We start from the raw sequence: 20,758 nt of genomic DNA on the forward strand, positions 1-20,758 counted from the left end.
TAGTTGACAAAATAACAATTCTTAAGATTCAATCATCCACATTTTCATTCGTTAGTTAATATTATTTTTCATAATGTAAGATTTAATTATGTAAGCTGATTAGTTCAGTCCAATAGTTGTCCTACTACTGCTACTAGTAGTAGAACTGCTTTTAATGTCTGAGGAATGCTGTGTGTTTTAACTTTTTAGTGTGTAGCTCTTAATGATGATTTTAAATGTCTGTAAAGCGTCTTTGAGAACTTTGAAAAGCGCTCTATAAATATAATGTATTATTTATTAGTATTAAACTACACTGTGTGTATTTTTGTATAATGTACTTTTTCCCTTTCTTCACTAGGTTGAGTGCTGACAGCCCGTTCCATGCAGAGCACGGCTGGGAGCAAGACAGGAACATCAAGAAAGGGAAGATCCAGTTTGGACGCTGTTACCCCGGTCTGTCAGAGGGGGCATTAAACTTCATGAAGAGCAGCCTGAATAACAAATCCTGGTGAGTTTCTCTCTAAAAACTGCAATTCTGAATTAGGAATGTGAGAATCCTAATATGATATTTAACTTTGTAGGGGGAGACCCACTGCGGCCGAGTGTCTCCAGAACCCATGGCTGCGTGCCCATCGTCCCCCACACAAAGGCCGACACTCCAAAGTGTGTTTCTCCACGGACAAGCTTAAAGATCACCTCAAGCAGAAGGAGGAGAAACGAGACTTGGTCCGCACCAAGCTCCAAGGTCCCTTCTTCCAGTGAGGCACCACTGTGGGGGCCTTTTAGAAACTACGCAGCCTTATAGCAGCACATTTCATGTCAGCTGATAGTTTCATGTGTGGCTGGTTTCTGGCTAGCTGGAGCCAGGCCAGATCTCTAAAATCATTTTAGTATCCTGATTTTGAAAATGTGATGCGTCTTAATGAGTTTTTAAAGTGTTTCATAGTGTTTTGATCCATTGTATATGTTAGTGTGCTTTGGTTTAAATGGAAACAAATCAGGGAGAAGGTTTCGTCTAAGAGTGCATTGGATTTTGTGACACCAGAAACTGTTATTTTGCTCCTCGGTATCAGACAGATGCACGTTTTTGGCCTTAAAGTGAAAACTGTTTTTTCTGCCATTCTTCTTTTTACAGAAGGCAAATGTTTTTCTGAGTGATTTATTGTATTTAAAAATGTTCACGTTTTGCCTTAAATTAAATGTACAAATGGTAAGTTGATTAGATATATAGGTTTTACCGAATGCTTCTAAGTTTCATAATAATTAAATATTGTGTTGGTCACCCACCAGAATGAGTTGATGGATGAAAGATTAATTAAATGGCACAAAAGTGGTCAGTCATTGTCCTCATGTTCTTTACTCAGTCTAATTTGCACACTAACATGCAAAAGTACATGCAAATGTTTTAAATGTTATATATGCAGTGATTTTATCTCAGATGCACAGATTTCCTTGATAGTTACATTTTATGCAGCATGTGAGTAATTATTTAAATACCCTAATATTAGTTACAGTAGTTATACACTTAACTAATAGGGAATTTATTTCTACTGTCTGAGAATTCAACAACAACTATTTTGAAGGGGGGTACTGACCGGTGGTACTAATGTGGACTCAATTTAGGCCAGTGTGAAACTTTGGCTTGTGAAGACCAAATGAAGCACTGAATTTGAATTTGGCAGTTTTACCTATTTGTCTTTTTTCATGGCAGCTGAGCCAGCTGGCACAGATGTTCACACCTAGACATCAATCACTGGTTTTACTAAATCTAACATAACCCCCATTCCATCAGTGAAGAACAAACATCTTTCAATTCAGAGTCTCTTTTACATCTGAGCATCAGTGAGCATGAAACTGTACTGAGTAAACCTCCGACCATATAACAAAGAGAACAAAAGAAAAACAAATGTTTCTCAAGATGAAAGTTTATTTCAGATCTGGTCATTTGCAGTCAGTGAAGATTGAGTTATTCAGGCCAGAGTCCCACGTTTTGGTTCTTCTGTCCAGCAGATTAATGACTGGTTACCGTTTCCTACTTATGATTTTGTCTCCTGAATTTTCTGGATTTCCTGTTTAAAGAGAAATTAAGATATTGTTTTATCCGTTCAACCAATGGTCTTATTCAGAGCGTCATGAATATTCAATGGTGTATGCAACAGATGGCATGGAATAGTTCCAAAGTATTTGTTAAATAAGTAAGAGAAAGGATAATTTATGGTTTTACTTACTTCATTGAGGATATCTTTGAGCTCCTCGTAAGCTTTCTCTAAGTCATCATTGATGATAATAACATCAAACACCCCGGGCTCGTTACCTAGAGGGGAGAATTGGATCAGCTGCAGTGGTTGTCTTTATTTCAGCATCATATCCACAAAGAGCAGCTGAGAAACTTACTGAGCTCCATATCGATGCGCGCTGCCTCCAAGCGTTTCTGTAAACTCTCCTCTGTTTCTGTCTGTCGGTCCCTCAGACGTGTTTCCTGAGAAAGACAATAAAACAGCATCTTTGAACCAAGAGCTGCTCCGCGAAGTAACACAACAGCTTTCATGTCTGCACAAATTTCACAAGGCTGTATTTGTTTGACATTTTTCTCGGAACAACTTGTGTCTCAGTATTTAAGAATATTTTCAAAGGAAATCTTGGAATGAATTTATTATAATTATCAAAATATACACAGAAAAACCTAAAATAAATGTAAGAAATGAGCATCTATATCACTTATTTACAGCCCACTTTGCACAAACAAGAACAGAGCTTAATGAATACAGTATTTGCATGGAAATATTGCGCTATTTTCTTTCATTAATGCAATATAAAAAGTTGGACATTTACCAGGATCTCCATGGATGGAGGCTGAATGGAGATGTAGATAGGGTTCAGGTCAGTCTCTTTAATCCTCCTCACCCCCTGGATGTCCACATCTAAGATGCAGATTTTGTTCATGGCCAGCACGTCTTCTATGGCAGCTTTGCTACAGAATCAAAGCGTTGTTAAATTACAAAATCATATAAAACAAGAGGCTCTTTAAACCACCAGGACTACACATCTGAACATGGACGGGGCTTGGCGATGTTCAACCAGGTATGGAGAGTGTAATCGTGTCATTTTGTGCTTGTCACACATAGTGACTAAAGTAAGAGGATCGCTGCCTTGGTCCAAGCTGCTCAGACTCGCACAGTGAGTGCGTGTTACATCCAGAATAAGAGGGAGAGATTAAACGTGACCCACAATGCTGAGCCGCAGCGTTGCTCTTTTTGACCTTAGGGGGGTTAAAGATCCACCATCTGTCACCAGACTATTATATATATCCTCTTGATCCCTGTGGCAAAGCCTGATAGTAGGCTATTTTGTAAGACAACAGTCTTAGTTTCTATTGAATTAATTTTAAACATTATCACTGACACTGATACTTTATTGTGTTTTCACTAATATTAACTCAGCTTTTCATCCATGCTGTGGGTGGAAAAGCTACTGAAACAGCATTTAGAACAACAAAAACACTCCAAACATACAGGTAATGTTCTTTTTTTTGCAGGAGAGATGCTTGCTAAGACACTGCCCCTTAAGTGGCCTTGGTCTTCAAAATGAATGCTTTTATAAAATGTGTACCAAAAGCGATCGTGCATCTAAATAATAGACATTTTCTGAGGTTGCACTTGATTACATGGTGAAAAATATGGTGGCATGCATGCAGGGATGCAAAAATGTACCTCGTTCCATACAGGTTTCCGGAAAACTCAGCGTTTTCAATGAAGTCTCCGTTGTCAATTCCCTCCTGCACGGCCTCTCTTGTTGAGAAGTGGTAGTCTGTGAGAAGCAACTTTAATAATGAATATAGCTCTGCTATGAAAACTTGCACAATGGAAAGAAATGATTGAAGAGTGATGATGGAAATCAAATAAACCCTCGCTAAAGTTTTTAGTGGGTCCAGTTTCATCACAGTGATCTCAGGCTAAGGGAAAGAACATTCAGTCACAAAGGCTAAATTGTTGACAATTTCCTGGATAGTGTAAGATGTTGTAAGATGTTCTCCTAAGTGTAAGATGTTCTCCTCTAAGCCAGCTTTGAGACTGTGTGTCTATAGTATACAGACATTAGCTAAGGAGAAAAGCTTGGAAAGATAAGTTATGTGTTTTTTCTTTTACTTTTTGTAAATATGCCTTTAGTATAATTGTTACAGAGCACATTATATTGTCCATACCAGATCCATAGGGCTACATCTTCACAACATCAAAACCTCTGGGGATCTAAAACTGTGAGAGTTTAAGAAACAAATGACTTCTACTGATGGACACTGCGATAGCACACAATCATTAGCATGAGAACATGAAGGAGTCCGCTCAGACTGAAGTAACAATATAAAGGGAAACGCTGGATATAATAGGAAGTGGCTGTGCTGTAAACAAATAGATAATAAGCCTGAAAACATGGACAGACATTGCTTTTAAACAGCATTCAAGAAAACTGCACCACATGAAATATTCTGATGCAAGATCAAAACCTCAGTCCGACCCAAAGGAAGCAAATCAATGGTTGTGTTCTAGATTAATACATTTATTTTAACAACGTCTGATTTGTCAGTAGTAATTAAAATATGGCATCTTATAAAAGAACAGTTATCTTTTTAACACAACAATTAAATGGGCATGACAGCAGTGTTTGAAAAGCTCAAACCGATCCCCTATATAGCAAAATAACTCTACGTTATGAATCTTTCTCCTGAGATGCTAATGGTTGCTTGCAAATCATCATTGGTCCACCAGCCACAGTTGGAAAGGGGACACACAAAACCTTATGGGACTGGAAATGGGAATCACTACCGAGGCATCACAGGGGGCTATTTTCAAAAGCTTTTTACTCCAAAGTGTAAACTGTCCAGATTCCTTAGATCATTAAACATTTTTTTTCTTCTCTTTTTGTTAGTCACATGACTAGTTCCTATACAAAGTCCAATGGCAGTGTGCCAGGATGATGAAAGTAACCCCTCTGCCTTAAAAACTGGTCACCTTTATCTGTGGTTTCTGATTCGTTTGGACACGGAAAAGAGGTAGATTTTTTTATGTCTTCAGAGGAGAAGACGGCTGCTATGGGTAGTAAAGAAGCCCCCAGAAGCATTGGGAGCTTGTTCAGCCCTATGGAGAAAGCAAAAAAGGCACAGAAGAGGGTTATCCCTTTATATCAAGCGAGCCATACAGATTGGATAAAGTATTTGTTCAGTTCACTTGGGAGTAAGAAGTGTTGTGGGTGTTATTTTAGAACGGGCAGGGAGGGGAGGCTGGAAAATATGGCACAAACACAAAAAGCAAAGAGGTGTAAAATACTCTTTGAATCAAACTTCTACTGTTTCAACAAATTTGAATCACAGAGCATCATGGTCCTATTGCCCTGCCAGGGTGCTCAAAACATCAGTTACCCACTTGTAACACTTGTGAAGATGCTAAAAACTCTGTTTTGACTGTACCTTTGCCATCTTCCTCTCCTGGTCGAGGATTTCTTGTTGTGTCTGTGAGGAGAGGATTTCATCATCAAAACCCTCCCAGAAATAAGATAATGAATCATCAGTTATGTTGCGTTTGATAGATATTAAAGTGGAATTGCCACAAAGTCTCATTAAAATATTTACTGATTTAACAAAGCATTTATTGGCATGTTCAGAATTTAAGCTTCATTCATGCTGAGAGACTGTCCCTCCTGTCCAACTTCCTGCTCAGAAAGGATGTTGTGACGGAGGCCAGTAGCCAGTTGGCGAACAAACGTACGTGACACGCTGAATCCGAAGATGCCCTCGTGTTCCCTCATCAGCCTCTTCATCAGAGTACTCTTCCCTGCTCCAGAGGGGCCGCTCAGCACCACAGGTCTCGGTCCTGACATTGTTCTGTGACAGACGGAAGGACAGGGACAGAGGAAGCTCAGGTTTATGCTAAGAGCAGAGTAAAATCAGATACAATGAGCCAGCGCAAATGTTGAGTTAAAGGTTTGGCAACCATTACTACAAAATAGAGCACAGGGCATTTTAGTGAGAATCCTTTTATACAGAACAAAAATGGTTTGGAATAAATTATTTTTGACCAAAACACCATTTCTATTATAATTAAATTAAGCTCACGAACTATCCAGTCAACGGGTCATAGGTGCAGTCAGGTTAATCCTTTGATCCAAGCTTTTTTTAACCACTACCCTGTCAGGTAGAAACATCCCAGCATGCATGCAGACCTTTGCACTATTGTGGTTTTAATCTCCACTCTTAAAGTCTACTTTCCTTAATTGAAATATTTCAACACGTCCATGTCCTAATTGCTGACGTGGTAGACAGCCGGAGGCCCTGATTATAACGTTAAGAGTGCCTGTTAATGAAGTCAAGGCAGGTCAGCCAACAGGATTAATTGGATCTGGGCCAGGCGGCACACAGGGTCCAGGACAGGTGACCCATTTACCTGCTGTGCTAAAGAGACGGTGATACTTCAGGGACAATTCTGAATCAATTCATTTAGAATCCCCATTAACACAATTACTTAATAATACAGTCAAAGTCTGTAGCAGTCAAAAAACATCCAACCTCCCCCTTCATCATCTTGTTTCTACAAGTAATTCCCTGGCTTCACCTGCTGTTTTAGATAAAAAGTGAAAAGAGATCAAGAAAATCTGAATTTATTTTTTAACCTGCACATTAATTCAGAGCATTTAAAATATCTAAGCAGACAACAAAACCGGTACATATATTATGAATGTGCAGTATGACAGGCTACAATTGAGCTGTACAGTGCAATTCAATTATAATGCAACTTTCCTTTGGCTTAAGTTGAGGTTTGAACCTGAGTTTAAACTCACATTATTCGCATTAGTTATTACTATAGCTTTCCTTACCTTTCCTCACGCAGCCTGTACAGTCCGTGTCGTAGAGACGTTCAATAGCAGATGAGTCTTCAATGAGGCTTCTTAATGGACTACAATGAGTGTATGTGTATGTGTGTCTTTGTAAGTCTGATTCACCGAAGCAGCTCACTGTCAGTCTGAATTACCACCACCTCCCTTCAGCTCAATGACCAATCACATGTGTGCATGCTGTCTTGTTTTTATCCACACCATCCACACAGGAGCAGGTCACAAGAGCATGTGGGCAAGGTCAAAGGTTTTCATAAACAAATGATGGCGTACACTGCAGCAAAAGCTTTGTTCGCATTTATTATTCTGCTGGTAAACCAGAGACTTGTTGCTTGAGCACTAGAGTTTGGCTTTGCGAGGAAAAGACTTAAAGTTAAGGAGGTAAATATACTTTAATTATTTCCAGGATTTCCTTTAATGATCATAAAAATCAAACAAAACTACACAAAGTTTCTCTGGAAGAAGTATTTTTTAACAGTGATTTATCCATGACAGTTTCAGCAAGGCCCTGTTCACACTCATAAAGTTCACATATTCATACTTGGAAGCTGCCCAGTGCAACCACAGTCTATTTGGCAGCTCCTCTAGAGCAAGTAGTTGGTTAAATGGTGGGAATGAGAGAAGCATATGGTCTGCTATTTCACTTTTCCCACTGCGATGGAGATACATTGTAGAAACTGGAAGATAAAAAAAAAGGAGTTTAAAACAGCTGACTGCTGATGGACTCCAAATGACATCATCCTGCTAATAACTATTATGAATTCAGGATTTTTAGTGCGTTTTCCTTCTCTGTGATTGGATCTTGTAGTCTTCAGTCACACGCAGTAAAAGCTCAGAATAGCAGGGTTTAGTGTCCCTCGACTGCAGATGGGATGTGATGGGCTCTGCCTGACTAATCCTGCACTGACCCACTTCTTAAAGGGCGACTTCACCACTTCAGAGTCATCACAACAAGGCTCCCGCCAGGCCTAAACAAAACAAGGTGCTTACTGTCCGATCACACTTAAAATCCACACACTCAACAGGTGAATATTCACGTTACCCCCCAAATAAGATACCTTGTGAAACAACTACTTTTTAGACACACGTTTTATTGTAGTAACATTGATAAAATTAGATTTAAGGAAACTATAAGAAACACATCAATGAGAAAGACAAAATGAGCCTGAATGTAATAAGATTATTGTGACTCTTTCCAACCTACAGGAGCTAAACAAATAATAAATGATCTAATCAAAGACAAACTCTGTACAGTAAATCGGTTGGGTTGCTAGTCAACATCATTTACACACACACATCGATCCAAACTTACACAAAACTATGTACATGTGCTTTGCATGTGATTCAACTATTTTTTTTCTTCATAAAACAGAAAAAAGGGTTACAAAATCGATAAATATTGTCCCAAAGTGTTGTTTTTTTTCTTTATTTGTTTTTCAGTGCCTGAGCTCTCAGTTGGTTTAAGATGCTTTTTCTGCTCTGTTAGATGTTGCAGCAGGAACACTTTTAATGTACAGGGCTGTAAAGGAAGGTCAAAGGTCACACTTTCTGCTCTTCAAATTGTCAGGGGTTAGTGGTTGTTAGGAGTACACTGACAGGGAGGACAAGTAGGTGTGAGGAGGAGGAGGAGGAGGAGGAGGATGAAGGAGGGAGTCTGTGACAGGCCAGCTGCCCACAAATCCACCCAATTGGTTAAAACAGAATTATCCCTTCTCCTTATTGTGTGAGTGGCTGCGTCACAGGTAGACCCGCCTCAGGTCTCCAGGTGAGGTGATAGTGTTGCACTGAGGACACAACTTCTTTGCTCCCTAAAGAAAAACGAAAGACAAAAAAATTACCTTTTTTCAAACATGCTCTGATTTTACTTCCTGTTTATGTGAATCAACACAAATCTGATGTTTTACCAGCGTTCGAAGCCAACACTCCTCACAGTGAACATGCCAGCACTGGATGGAGGTGAGAGGGGTCGTGTAAGTGTCCTGCAGAAAGAAAACACAGGTGATGATTTCTTACATGTAGTACATAAAGTTGCCACTAGATGTCCATGTGAAACTAGAATAAGAGCATTGAAAGACCCTTCGGTCAAATCAGCCCAGGTCCAGCTGGGGTGTTTAGTGATTATTTACACTTTACTTTTTCGGTTTAAATACATGGTTGAAAACATATTGTTTCAGCAACTATCTCCATAAGTTCAAATCAAAATGAACAAGTTAAGTCCATCGCTTTAAAATCGCACCGGCTTCCCTCCTTCTACACACTCCTTCTGTTAGTGCGCTTGTATTTGAAAAACCACAACATGTATTTTGTTGTATATAAGAGGGCTGTACTTACAAATTATTTTCATAAAAAATTTTCATTTCTATTAATTGGCTAATCATTTTCTCTATAAAATGTGAATAAAGTTGTGAAAAATATTCATCACAAGTCCGCAGAGACCAGCAAAAGTCAACTATTTATATAGTTTCTTTGTTCAGTGAACAGCACAAAACGATGATATAAAACAGAGCAATGGGATGAGCAAACATGTGGCATTTTTGCTCAATGAATGACTTTAATGATTCCTTATCTATTCTATCATTACAGCACTAGAGTAAAATTGTTTTGAAAAAATGATATCAATGTCAGAGCTAGGTCTCAAGATTAAGATCAATCTATATCACGCTAATACAGAATTGAAAATATAACAAAAATTATAATTTCATGTCAAACAGATTTACTTGCGACTTTAGAAAAATGTACTTAAAGTGTTTCCCATATTTAAAAAAAGCAAAAAAAAGGATAACACATACAAATCTGTGTCATATATCAAATCATCATCACCACAATTACAGTAAATTCCAATGAAAGAGCATGACCGATTTTAATAAGTATTGCCCAGAAACACAGGTCCCTACAGGAATATCAGCAGTTTCTGCATGACTGCGCTGTGATCTCTATTTTGTGTGTCTGCTCTGTTGATTTGATTTGGCTTCGTACTCACCATGCATATGAGGCATTTAAATCTGTCTCCTTTAGACAACTGTTTCTCCAAATCCCGTATCCGAGCTTTAAGTGCATCCAGAGTTGTCAGCGTGGAATCCTCTGAGAGTCTGCATGCGCACACACACACAAACACACACACACACACACACACACGGATGGACGGTAACAGGAGGGGAGATGGGAGGGTGCGTGAGTTAGGCAGACACTGGAGAGTCATTTATAAATCGAAGACAGATTAAATTATTCGCTGGCCAACATGGACACTGAGCATGAAATTTAGCAGCAATCACATTGCCTGCATTCGCTGTCTCATTTATCATAGGCAGAGGCTGTGTGTGTGTGTGTGTGTGTGTGTGTGTGAGGTGAGAGAGGGGGGTTGTGGTGTCATGGTCCTCACAGAGATAGACGTACACACAGACACGTACAATTACAGGATCGACTATATGTGCAAACATACTGTACAGCGAGGCAGACAGGCTGCGATGCAGTAAGTGTGATGAAATGTGTGTACGCGCCTGCTATGACCTTGATTGATGATATCATCACATTGATATAGTATTCGTGTGTATCAGGCTGGTGGGAGCATGGCTAGGTATTCTGAACTGATACCACACACAGAGAGCACGGCCGGCAAAGTTCTCTTTACAGGCTCAGCTCTGATTGGCTGATTCACACCTGATTTTACTACCTTATTCACCACTTTGTTTCGGTTCTGAAGTCTAAACCGTGTGAGTTTACACACAAATAAAATCTTCTATATCAAACTTATTGCACAAAAAGACAACAGCTTGAACAGTATGTGCTGACGGCATAGCAGACATTCAAACTGAATGACAAAGAGGACTATTTTAGTCAAACAAAGGAAGGTACTGTGTGGAAGGACTTTATTCATTGTAATAAGAACATCAATCTTTATTGTCTTGTTACAATATTACAGATGAATGCTTCTGTTGTTTCTTTAAACTGTACGTCTAACAACTTTAAAACAATACGTCACTCAACATTTTCAACCATTTGTTTTGCATGTTTGTCTCTTGTTCTGTTGTCGTTTTCCGTGATGCTGTTGTCTGCTACTGCCAGATGCTTGTGTGCATGCTTGCATGTCTTTTATGTGATGATGTTGTCCCGTGAAATGCGTGTTGTGATTCTATGCCAGTAACGGCTGTGTTGGAAATGTTTGGATGTGTATTGCTGTCTTTTTTAATTTTACATTTCTTTTAGCCCCTACCCCTTTCCCTTAAGAGCCTTTTTCGAGACCCCAGTTGTAAATAAGAATGTGTTCTTAATGACTTGCCTGGTTAAATAAAGGTTTAATAAAAATGAATAATTGGGATTATTAGCAGTGATGCTTTGACGCATTTGAGACACAAACTTGTTTGCTCAGTATTGAAAGCTCTGAGTGACAAACTCACGTTTCTATCACAGAGTTTTTGCAGGTTTTTGGGAGACCAGCTATGCTGCCGTCCACTTTCTCTCCACCGCTGGTAGATGGACTCCCTGAGGGAACGAACAAATAGAACAAATAAATATGAGAGGCATCTACCTAACATCGTGTTCTTATACACTTATTTCTTTTTTTGTTATTTAATCAATTAATTCAATCATTTAAAGTTAACTTAACTCACCATCATTTGACCATTTGGGAAACTCTAGGTTTACTCTAGAGTCAGGCAACGCACTGCTGCTGCTGGAAAAACATAACAAAACCAACATTTTAAATTAAAAAAAAAGCGTTATCAGCTGTGATGAATGATAAGGAATACATGGTATGATGATTTTCATATCTAATTGAACATCCACTGTGAATGAGACACCATCAGGACAAATACATACTTCAATGTTGTCTCCCTGGAGCTTTCTCCTGAGCACGGGATCACATCGGTCTCTGTGTATCTGACAACAAAGGTCAGGAAAAGTAGAACAACACAAGGATAACAACAAGTGAGACACATATCGAGCTTACAAATGCTAAAAAATAGTTATAGTTTGACTAAGAGTTTCGGAGTTTGTAAGAAAACCTTAATCGATCAATCACATTTTCTCTCAGTGAAGATCTTTTTTTGGGTTTTTTTTTAAAGTTAACTTTTCAAGACAGCCAAAATGTGAATAAGTATAAAGTTAAACTCAAATATGCAGTCAAATTTCAGTGATGCTGCTGAGTTAAAGGATACTGCGCTCTGCCGTACTCCAGAGTATCGTCTCCATCCACGTCCAGGTCTGCGTCGCTGTCTCTGCACTCTTTAGAAGTCGTGCTCACCAGCGCTGCACCTGAGGACACATTTGAAAGAACAATCAAACAAATGTGTTTAACAACTCTGGTATGAAGTTGCTTGTAAAAGGATTCAGTAGAGACATGGCCGGTTCTGAAGTTCAAGGAGAATTTCAGAATCCTAAAAGTTATGTTCTGATGTTGGCCGCCTGCTTGTTTCTGTCAGTCAGCGTGTAAGAAGTCCGCCGGTCAGAGATTCCTTCTTGTGTAAAGGAAACTGTTACTTTCAGTCTAACCTTCAAGGCATCCTGCTCCGCTGTAATCTGGACTGAAAAGTTCAGTGGTTTTTCAACTGTCACTCAGTCACATTATTCACCCTCCACTGAATAAGATCACACACATGGGTACCTCGATGGCACGCACACACACTTATGACACACACAGATTTGTGCTTACCTTTAAACCCCCGCACTATGGACGACATCTGCATCCTTCTCCTCTCATTCCACTCGTCCTGCAACGGCGCCAAGTCAGCTGAACCCTCCTAAAACACACACACACACACACACACACACATAAAGATAAAGTACACAATATCACTGTCTCGGTGAATATGTCCATATGCCTCCCGTAGCCTCGAGCTACGTATCTGCTTCTGTGTTTTCATAGCTGTGAACCATTGCTGGCAGTGTTTTCACATGGATACACAGTGAGCTGACAGTGACACTGATGCTACGTGAACAAAAGCAGTCAACAGTGGTGGTGCTCATCTCCGATTGCAATAAAGATAAAACAAAATTTTCATCTGTCATATTGGAGAAAAAAAAAATTGAGCACACACCTGTCCATCTTCTTGTTTCCTCCTCTTCAGCTTTCCGATCCTGACTGGGAACAGAGAAGATAAAATAAAAGGTTGAGATGGTGATAAAGACACTTTAGAATCAGGCCTAAGTGAGTTTAACTGGTTGCTTTATGATTTTTTAACTTTCAAACTTCATACAAACTTCCTTTAATACCTGACTGCATGAATGAGGGGCCTGATCCCATGGCATTTTGCGTAACTTTGTGTCTCAAAAACAGAGGGAGGTTGAAAACAGGCAGTAGTTTGTGATGGAAGTCACACACAGAAAAGTATGGGACTGTATAGAGAGGAAGGTTTTGTCGTTTTCCTTTTCGCTGAAGGTTGTATGACTCTCTGTGGGAGATCAGGGGACGCTCTTTGTTTCTCATCCTTAATTCTATATATATGTTTTTCAGTCTTCCCTCGCGATCTAGTTCACAGTAACATACATTTCAACAACAAAAATACAACTTGTATTATGGAAGTTCTGTCTCTGGTTCAGAGTTTTATTCATATGTACATTGGTGGTGCATATTAGAAGACTCATTAACATATTATGGTTTAATTAGGGTATATAAAAGGGTATGCTGTTTACCCCTCCCTTGTGTTTCTTGTCAGTCCCCTGTTTGTCCTCTCTGTGTGTGTTGTCTAGGTGTGGCATTTCATCTCATTCTCTCTCTTGTTGCCAATCTACCTGCACTGTTGAGACACATTCCCTCATCAAGCTCCTGCATCGTTCGGTTAGCTAACGAAGTGCTTAACCTGCCTGTGATCTCTGCCTCCCTCGTCAGTCTGTTTCCCAGCTCTCTCTGCTCCACCATGAGGTTCTGTCTAAGCCTAACGGACCCCATCCTTGAAACCACCTTAATACATCTCCTGTGAACAGTTGCCAGTCTTGACTGAGTTCTGCTTTTGGGTCCAAGATAGTGTTGCAGTTTTATTACGTCAAAAACGGGGATTCAAAGAAAACAATAAATAATCTGGAAAGGCCTTGAAACGTAACTCCCCTCACCATTCATTCATTCATTGCTAAAAAACATTATTTACTTCCCAAATATTAAATGTTTGTGATAAATGCGAAAATGTCAGAAAAAACATAATCTTTTCACACTTTGAGTTCATTTCTTTACTTTTGCCATTTAGTTTTTTAGTAAATTTTACATAGACAAGTGATTCCCAGCCAGGGGTAAAATAATTAGTTAGTAAATTAAGAAACAATATATATTTCAGTTATATAATAATATGAAGCTAAAGGAATGGATAAATTGCTGAAACTCTGCTGATTGTTGAAAAAATGAAATTAAGGGACCAATTCTGAACACCGACAGTTTCAGGATCATTATGTGTTGTATGCAAAACATATCCACTTTTCTTTAATGTGTAGTGTTGAATAAAATCCAGTTTGATTGAACTTTTGTAACATGATGGGGGGATGAACTCATCTGACAGCAACAACATTAAATAATACCAACTTCTTTTGTTGTTTAAGATCTTTTTTAAGTACAGTTTATATGTGAATGTCACCAGTTTATATGTGAATGTCACCGTAACACAATCACAGAACAAGTCGACCACATCCACACACAAACCCCGAGGTACAGTTATACGAAAGAGACAGAAAGCACAGATGCAGGCTTTACATACACAACAACTGGAGTTCAGCAGTGGATGCAAAACGTTCCTCCCGTCCCCCATCCTGCCACCCTGCCCTCCTCCCCCCACTCTCCTCTCTGATATTAAAGTTAACATGGCAGAACACCAACTGCACCTCCTCTCCCACTGTGACCTGACTGACTGCAGATTGCAGAAGGGGACATTAAGTTTTAGGGCCCTCTAATTCCCGCTGTATGACAGTGGACCCCGAGGATGGGGGGGGGGACACACACAGAGAGCTGGTGGCCGTGACCCGAGTGCCGCCATGCCAGCAAACATAATGAGGGTTAAAGAGATGGTCATAGATGAGGAAGAGCTCATCAAACAGAGAGAGGGAGAGAGGGAAAGAGAGAGCGATAGGTTGATTAATCAACAGAGGAGCCCCCTCTCCTCCTCCTCCTCCCTTCTTCGTTTTCCTCCCTGACATGTATTTAGAAGCTCATTATGCTGTCCTGTTATAAGGCCCAATAAAGGCTAACAGACCTCGACAGCACTGGCAGTTTGAAGAGTCAGCTAAGAGCTGCAGAATCTCTGTGTTAATAATAACTGTAGTAAGATGTCTGTAGTGTCAGCCGCAGCTTTAAGGACGCTGTGTGAGTCTTCACGTCTGTATCAGAGCAGAAACTCTATTATATCACTTAAAAAATTGTCAGATGGCTGCAGAACAAAACAGTTGTTTTTACAGTTGTTTATCTATTAATGTTTAATTAATCTTTTTTTGTTACCACTTTCGAATATTTTATTATTAATAGTTTATAAGTTGTAAGTAAAGGGTTTCTTTATTAATGATTTACTAATCATTTGCTTCATAGAACAGTTTAAGCCATTTATAAATACCAGGTTGTGAAAAATTATATGTCCTGATGTTTATTCCACTATAACTTGTTCTCTAGATCGTCAGTAGAAAGATTATGGTAACAGCCCTTCATTATTGACATACTAACTTCATTCAACTGTGGCAATTAGTAAAACATTTATTAACCATTCATAAAACCATTAGTCATATCTAATAAGCCTATTAGTAGAAATTCATATTCTTTCTTTAAATTTAGGGACTGGAAGCAAAACTCAACAGCTGCTCACTCTAGTTAAACGTGATGATGAAGGAAGTGCTTCTCGGTGTGTCTTACCAGCTTGTGTGCAGTCTAGGTGGGCTCCTGCGCTGTGGGGGCGTAATGGGGCAGATTTGACGTAGCACCTGCACCAGCAGAGGTCATCGACTGTTAACATATCAAGAGGTCAAAGTTGAAAGGTTAATAGCTCCTCTGCTCGTGTGGGCGCTAGGCCGGTGAGAGATGGTGTGGGAAAAAAAGGGAAATATCTAAACCACTGGTGAGGGGTGACGGGAAGGGGGGTGTGGGGGGGACGAAACATATAACTGCTCGCATCAGTGTGAACAAAGGAAAATATAAAGTTTTTAAAAGCGCTGAGTCCTTACTTTTTTACATGTTTTTTATTCAAAGCCGTTTAAAACAGCAGCCCCGACAGAGTCTACCGTAGAGTTTTCTTTAAATGACAGCAGCTATGAAACATGACATTAGGTCAACTCTGCGTGCATCAACGTACCATTTAGTCTCGTGTGTCTGTTGGCCCGGACACGGAGAAACGTCTGCAACAATCAGAAAGGACAACATCAGAGTGATTCATATTTTTCTTAAGTGGGATTTAAACAATATATTTCTTTCACATTTCTACTGGAAAATATGAACAGCAGCACAGTAGATAGTAGTACGATATCAACACACTAGATATCCTTATTTCTTACTATTGTCACCTTTATTAGAGAGCAAAGATAGCAAACTCAGCAGCATTAAAAAGTGTTTTTAGAGAAAGTGCTTAACCGACACCAATGATAATCTTTGTATGCTTTCATCTTCAATTAATTATGCTTCATTTCTACGTATTTTCCTATGTTTGTACTTTATTTACTTAATACTGTCTTTTTCTTTTGTGGAATTTTTCCATGAACCAAGAGTTTAAGCTATAAAAATAAACTTGACTTGACTTGACTTCTGATGAACCTATTACTGATAAGTGATGTGGTTAGTGAAAGCACAGCATTTGATCAACACGTCTATAAAACTGCCGCCACAACAGGAAAAAAAACTATTAGTTGTTCAGTACTTTTATAGTGCCTGAATCGAAAGTATCAGTACACATGTTTGAAAGTGACATTTATAGAATTCAAGTAAAATGATCAAAAGATTGCACAGATTCACTCAGAAATCCCAAGTAGTATGAAACTGACATATATAAATTAGCATAAATAATCATAATATTAACTTTTGTTCTGGCTTATGAAGTTTCTGTACACCTTTAGGACAGCAGGCTGCACTTAGACATTTTTACTTTTAAATCTGAGCGCCAGTGGAAACACATATGTACAATCATGTCGCTCTGTTAATCTGAAACTCCTGATAATCTGATACTGAATGAGTTACCTTTAACCTCACCTGGTAGCGGTCGGAGTGTGCGTCTTCAGATGTTCGAGCTGGCGAAGTGGGAGAACCTCCTTCGCGCTTGATATGAAGTGAGAGCGACAGAGACTGGACAGAAAAAGTAGAAAGAACTGAAAGTCAGAGAAACGATCACAGCTACTGTGTTCTCTTTAAACTCACGATGATATCCACTGTTTACCTTCGGCGACCTTATGAGGTGGTTGTGCTGCACTGTGGTGGCACTGCAGAGAAAAGAGGAAAATCATAAACACACACACACACACATTTACACACACACACACACACAAGTCAACAACACTATGTTCCCATTAAATTTACAAACACAATATTTTCTTTTAAATGTCATCTTGTGAATACCCTCTGCTTTTATCTGAATTTGTGTCTGAGTCTGTGAATAACCTCATTTTACTCTTTCTCACTTTATGTCTATAACACAGATACTGTACAAAATCACACACACACACCCAACACACACACATACAGTGTCCCCGTGGGCCAAGTTCAATTTGAAACCATTACTGTCCACGGAGCGGTTGTTAAGCAGATTTGGAGTGTAATGTCTTTATTGGAGGAATCATTCTTCTGGTCTAAGCAGCAGGTAATGTGTCTGTGTGTGTGTGTGTGTGTGTGTGTGTGTGTGTGTGTGTGTGTGTGTGTGTGTGTGTGTGTGTGTGTGTGTGTGTGTGTGTGTGTGTGTGTGTGCACGCTCCTGATTCTTGTGTGTATGTTTTAGACTGTGTGTGTGCGTTTGCTCAGGGCTCAAAGCAGCCATTAGAAGGACATTATCCACCCGCTGTGTGATTGGTCGCCTGGAGGCCGGAGGCTGTAATATGAAATATGTAGGGAACAATGAAGCAGCTTGTAAACACTGCACGCAGGTGACAGAGGAGACAGGAGATACCACCTGGGGAAACTAAAGGGGATGGTTGGGGGAAGGGGGGGGGATCCCTTTGGCTACAAAATCTGTCAACGTTTATTATTACCTGAAAGCTGAACAGAAATAGAAAGTCTAGGACGCAAAACGGGATGAAAATGACAAATGGATAACTGGAGGAAGTGAGAAAAAAAGAGAAAATGGTTTGAGGTAGGAGGGTAAGATGTGATTCTCAACGGTTCCGTGAGGAGATCTCTGGATAAAACCACATAATGTTGAATAAAGACAGTGGAAGAAGACTCACTGAATTATAATATTAATGTAGTGAAATAAAATTTAAAAAAAAATCTACCTGATATGTATCTGGGCAAGTTTGGTCAGCTCCTGCTCCATGTGTTCCTGCAGCTCTCCTGGTCGCAGAATCGCCTGGCAGACTGGACACATTGGGGCCTGAGCGTCATAGAGAGCCTTCACTTTGCCTGGATAATAAGGGGAGGGAGAGAGTTCAAAGTGGTGTTACAAGCCAAATCAGGATTTTCACATGTTGGTGGTTGATAGTATTTTTTGCTAAGTGGCAACCAGGATATGAGCTGTATGAATTCTCTAAATGTTAAGGAAAGGTGTGTTAATGCTCCCTTTCTTATCACCTTAAGCATAGGATACACTGGACCATCCTTTACGAAAGAGAAGACGATAATACCGTCCCATGATTCCTTGCGGCAGCCAGATTTAAAGCAACACACCATTTGGCCGTCACTGTTTAATTGTGCTCTAGGATAAATTGGAAACATCCTTCTTAAGAGATGTGATTCTGTCTGACTGTCATACATTAATGAAGGACAAACATAGGTATAATACAAAAAACATCAGATTTGTGAATTATATAAAAAATAATTGTATTACATTCTAGAGCATTTTGCCCTCATTTGACAGCAGTCAGTTTTCAACAAAGGCCTCAAGCCGGATTTGAACCAGATAACTTATACTCTATATCACCATGACACCTAGTGTAGAACTTTTACAGTTGGGAACATCCCTCATTGTGTGTGTGTTCAGCCGACCTATCTTTACTACTGACATACAGTGGCAGTGAGAGTAAAATAAGGTTACACACACACATAAACACATAGACGGACTGCTATGCCCCCCCTGCTGTCAGTGTGTTGACATCATAGGCTGTCAATAGGAACATTACCCAAGAGGGCCACTCGGCCCATTGGGCCCCACTGATGGATTACTGCCATAAGCAGCCAGCTGGGAGCCTGAGGAGCTCTACTATATCAAGATTTTACCTAGTAGATGAGGTGATTTACTGCTGAAAGCCATCAATCACATGTAGAGAGCTAGTAGGCAAGATGCACCTAATTTCCATCACTGCGCAGCCAATGGAAAAAAAAATGACGGAGCTGGCAATCACAATTTAACACGTTGTAATACAGAACATTGCAAACAGATTAGTCAGTTTGACAGTTTCTCAGTTTCCCCTCAATGTGACTGCCTGAACTTCCTTGAGGTCCTTATTATCCGAACACCGGACTAACACTTTTCCCAAACTCCACTCCTAATGGTCAACGACATGACAAGCTGAGACGTCGATGTCTGTTGGCAAACGCCGTCCCCTGACATCAGTTGAGCTATGAGGCCCCACAATGAGGAACCAAATAGGACAAAATGGCCTCTAAATAAAACATGGGATGGAAAATAGAAAGTGGAGTCAGGTGTCCTTGGAAGAGTGACAGCTCTCCTGGTTTCACCCCTCTCTCTCTCTCTCTCTCTCTCTGTCTCTCTCTCGTCTTTTTTGCATCCCCTCGCGGAAGTCTAAATGACTTTTCCCGACACGCATCGAACGTTCCCGGGCTTTCTGCGCTCTGCCGCCCGGAACATGCAGGCATCAGTAAACAATGAAATCTCTGGGCTGAAATTGAATTTATAACCACATTACCTGCACAGATAACGTCTCTGAATGGCGCCGCGATAAGAGCAATGGGATTTGATTTTCAGGTGTTTTATTGGTCCACTTTTTGGATAAGCCCCCCTCCTCCGACTACAGCCTCTCCCCCACCCTTCACCTCTGCTCCACACAAACATCAGATTTAATTATGAGCAGGCATGTTTGGATGTATGGATGAGGGTGTGTTTTTGTGTGTGTTTTTTGTGTGTGTGTGTGTGTACATGCTTTTGCTGAAGCCTGACTCTGTGCTTGTGCTGCGCTCTCATAAGTGACAGTTGTCGGTTCATGACCACCTTTTTACACGTCTCCATCCCCCCGCTGCCCTCCGCCCCCCCGCCCACATAAACCCTGTCAGTATCAGTCAGCCTCAGCCCCTCTTCAGCCTGGGGGGTCTCAGACACACAACAGGGGGCTGTAAAACCTGCCTGTGGGGCTTGTTAACTGTTCCCTCACTACGGCAACTGGCTCGGATGGATTGGCCCTCTCTGGCCGCGATGTGCTGGGTTTGACTGGCTCATCTCCAAATGGATTCACTGTGTCTCTGATTGTTTCCTTTTTCTGTCTTTGTGTCTCGCCAGTTCAGGACCTTTTTTTCCCCTGGATGTCTTGCCTTTGTCCAGCTGTCATTTGCTCTCTTCGCTTCGTTTACTGTTCCCACTTGAGAGGATGTTTCTATGGCTATATTCACGGCTATTTTTCTGATAAATTTTGTGGCCTCTTCAAAATTGACTTAACTATTTTCACAATAAAATAAAAGCACCACTTTGGACTACAATGGTGCTTTATGTACAAGTGGAAAACCTTTCTGGTTGTAATCACACAGATGAGCATACACAAACATGCCTGAATACAATCTCTTATCTCCCCATGGATTTGAAGAGAACAAACCCTTGGGGCGAATTACCCATCAGATCACTGCGATATGTCT

General features: G+C 40.2%; 3 protein-coding genes across 3 annotated transcripts in view; 1 reads left to right on the top strand and 2 right to left on the bottom strand.

The window, feature by feature from the left end:
* The window catches only part of obscna (obscurin, cytoskeletal calmodulin and titin-interacting RhoGEF a), a 50,052-nt gene extending 49,311 nt beyond the window's left edge, over window positions 1-741 (top strand). Inside the window, exons 77-78 of the mRNA XM_054602996.1 lie at window positions 338-487; window positions 561-741. Of these exons, the coding sequence (XP_054458971.1) occupies window positions 338-487; window positions 561-741 (331 nt within the window). The remainder of the gene's footprint in view (window positions 1-337; window positions 488-560) is intronic.
* A 1,274-nt stretch (window positions 742-2,015) lies between these two features.
* guk1b (guanylate kinase 1b) lies at window positions 2,016-5,850 on the bottom strand. The gene is made up of 8 exons (XM_054603419.1): window positions 5,739-5,850; window positions 5,441-5,482; window positions 4,986-5,111; window positions 3,690-3,786; window positions 2,812-2,950; window positions 2,374-2,458; window positions 2,208-2,293; window positions 2,016-2,048 (listed from the first exon to the last, which is right to left on the bottom strand). The coding sequence occupies exons 1-8, from the start codon at window positions 5,848-5,850 to the stop codon at window positions 2,016-2,018; spliced, it is 720 nt and encodes a 239-aa protein (XP_054459394.1).
* Window positions 5,851-8,477: 2,627 nt separating this feature from the next.
* rnf220b (ring finger protein 220b) overlaps window positions 8,478-20,758 on the bottom strand; it is a 29,329-nt gene continuing 17,048 nt past the window's right edge. The window contains exons 3-16 of the mRNA XM_054603323.1: window positions 18,232-18,358; window positions 17,184-17,226; window positions 17,000-17,092; window positions 16,113-16,155; window positions 15,677-15,766; window positions 12,894-12,937; window positions 12,509-12,596; window positions 12,015-12,111; window positions 11,677-11,736; window positions 11,469-11,530; window positions 11,256-11,340; window positions 9,842-9,950; window positions 8,766-8,840; window positions 8,478-8,669 (exon numbers count right to left, since the gene is read on the bottom strand). Coding sequence (XP_054459298.1) covers window positions 8,598-8,669; window positions 8,766-8,840; window positions 9,842-9,950; window positions 11,256-11,340; window positions 11,469-11,530; window positions 11,677-11,736; window positions 12,015-12,111; window positions 12,509-12,596; window positions 12,894-12,937; window positions 15,677-15,766; window positions 16,113-16,155; window positions 17,000-17,092; window positions 17,184-17,226; window positions 18,232-18,358 — 1,088 coding nt within the window. The 3' untranslated portion in view covers window positions 8,478-8,597. The remainder of the gene's footprint in view (window positions 8,670-8,765; window positions 8,841-9,841; window positions 9,951-11,255; window positions 11,341-11,468; window positions 11,531-11,676; window positions 11,737-12,014; window positions 12,112-12,508; window positions 12,597-12,893; window positions 12,938-15,676; window positions 15,767-16,112; window positions 16,156-16,999; window positions 17,093-17,183; window positions 17,227-18,231; window positions 18,359-20,758) is intronic.

Source organism: Anoplopoma fimbria, chromosome 8, assembly GCF_027596085.1.
Source record: "Anoplopoma fimbria isolate UVic2021 breed Golden Eagle Sablefish chromosome 8, Afim_UVic_2022, whole genome shotgun sequence".
Classification (NCBI taxonomy): domain Eukaryota; kingdom Metazoa; phylum Chordata; class Actinopteri; order Perciformes; family Anoplopomatidae; genus Anoplopoma; species Anoplopoma fimbria.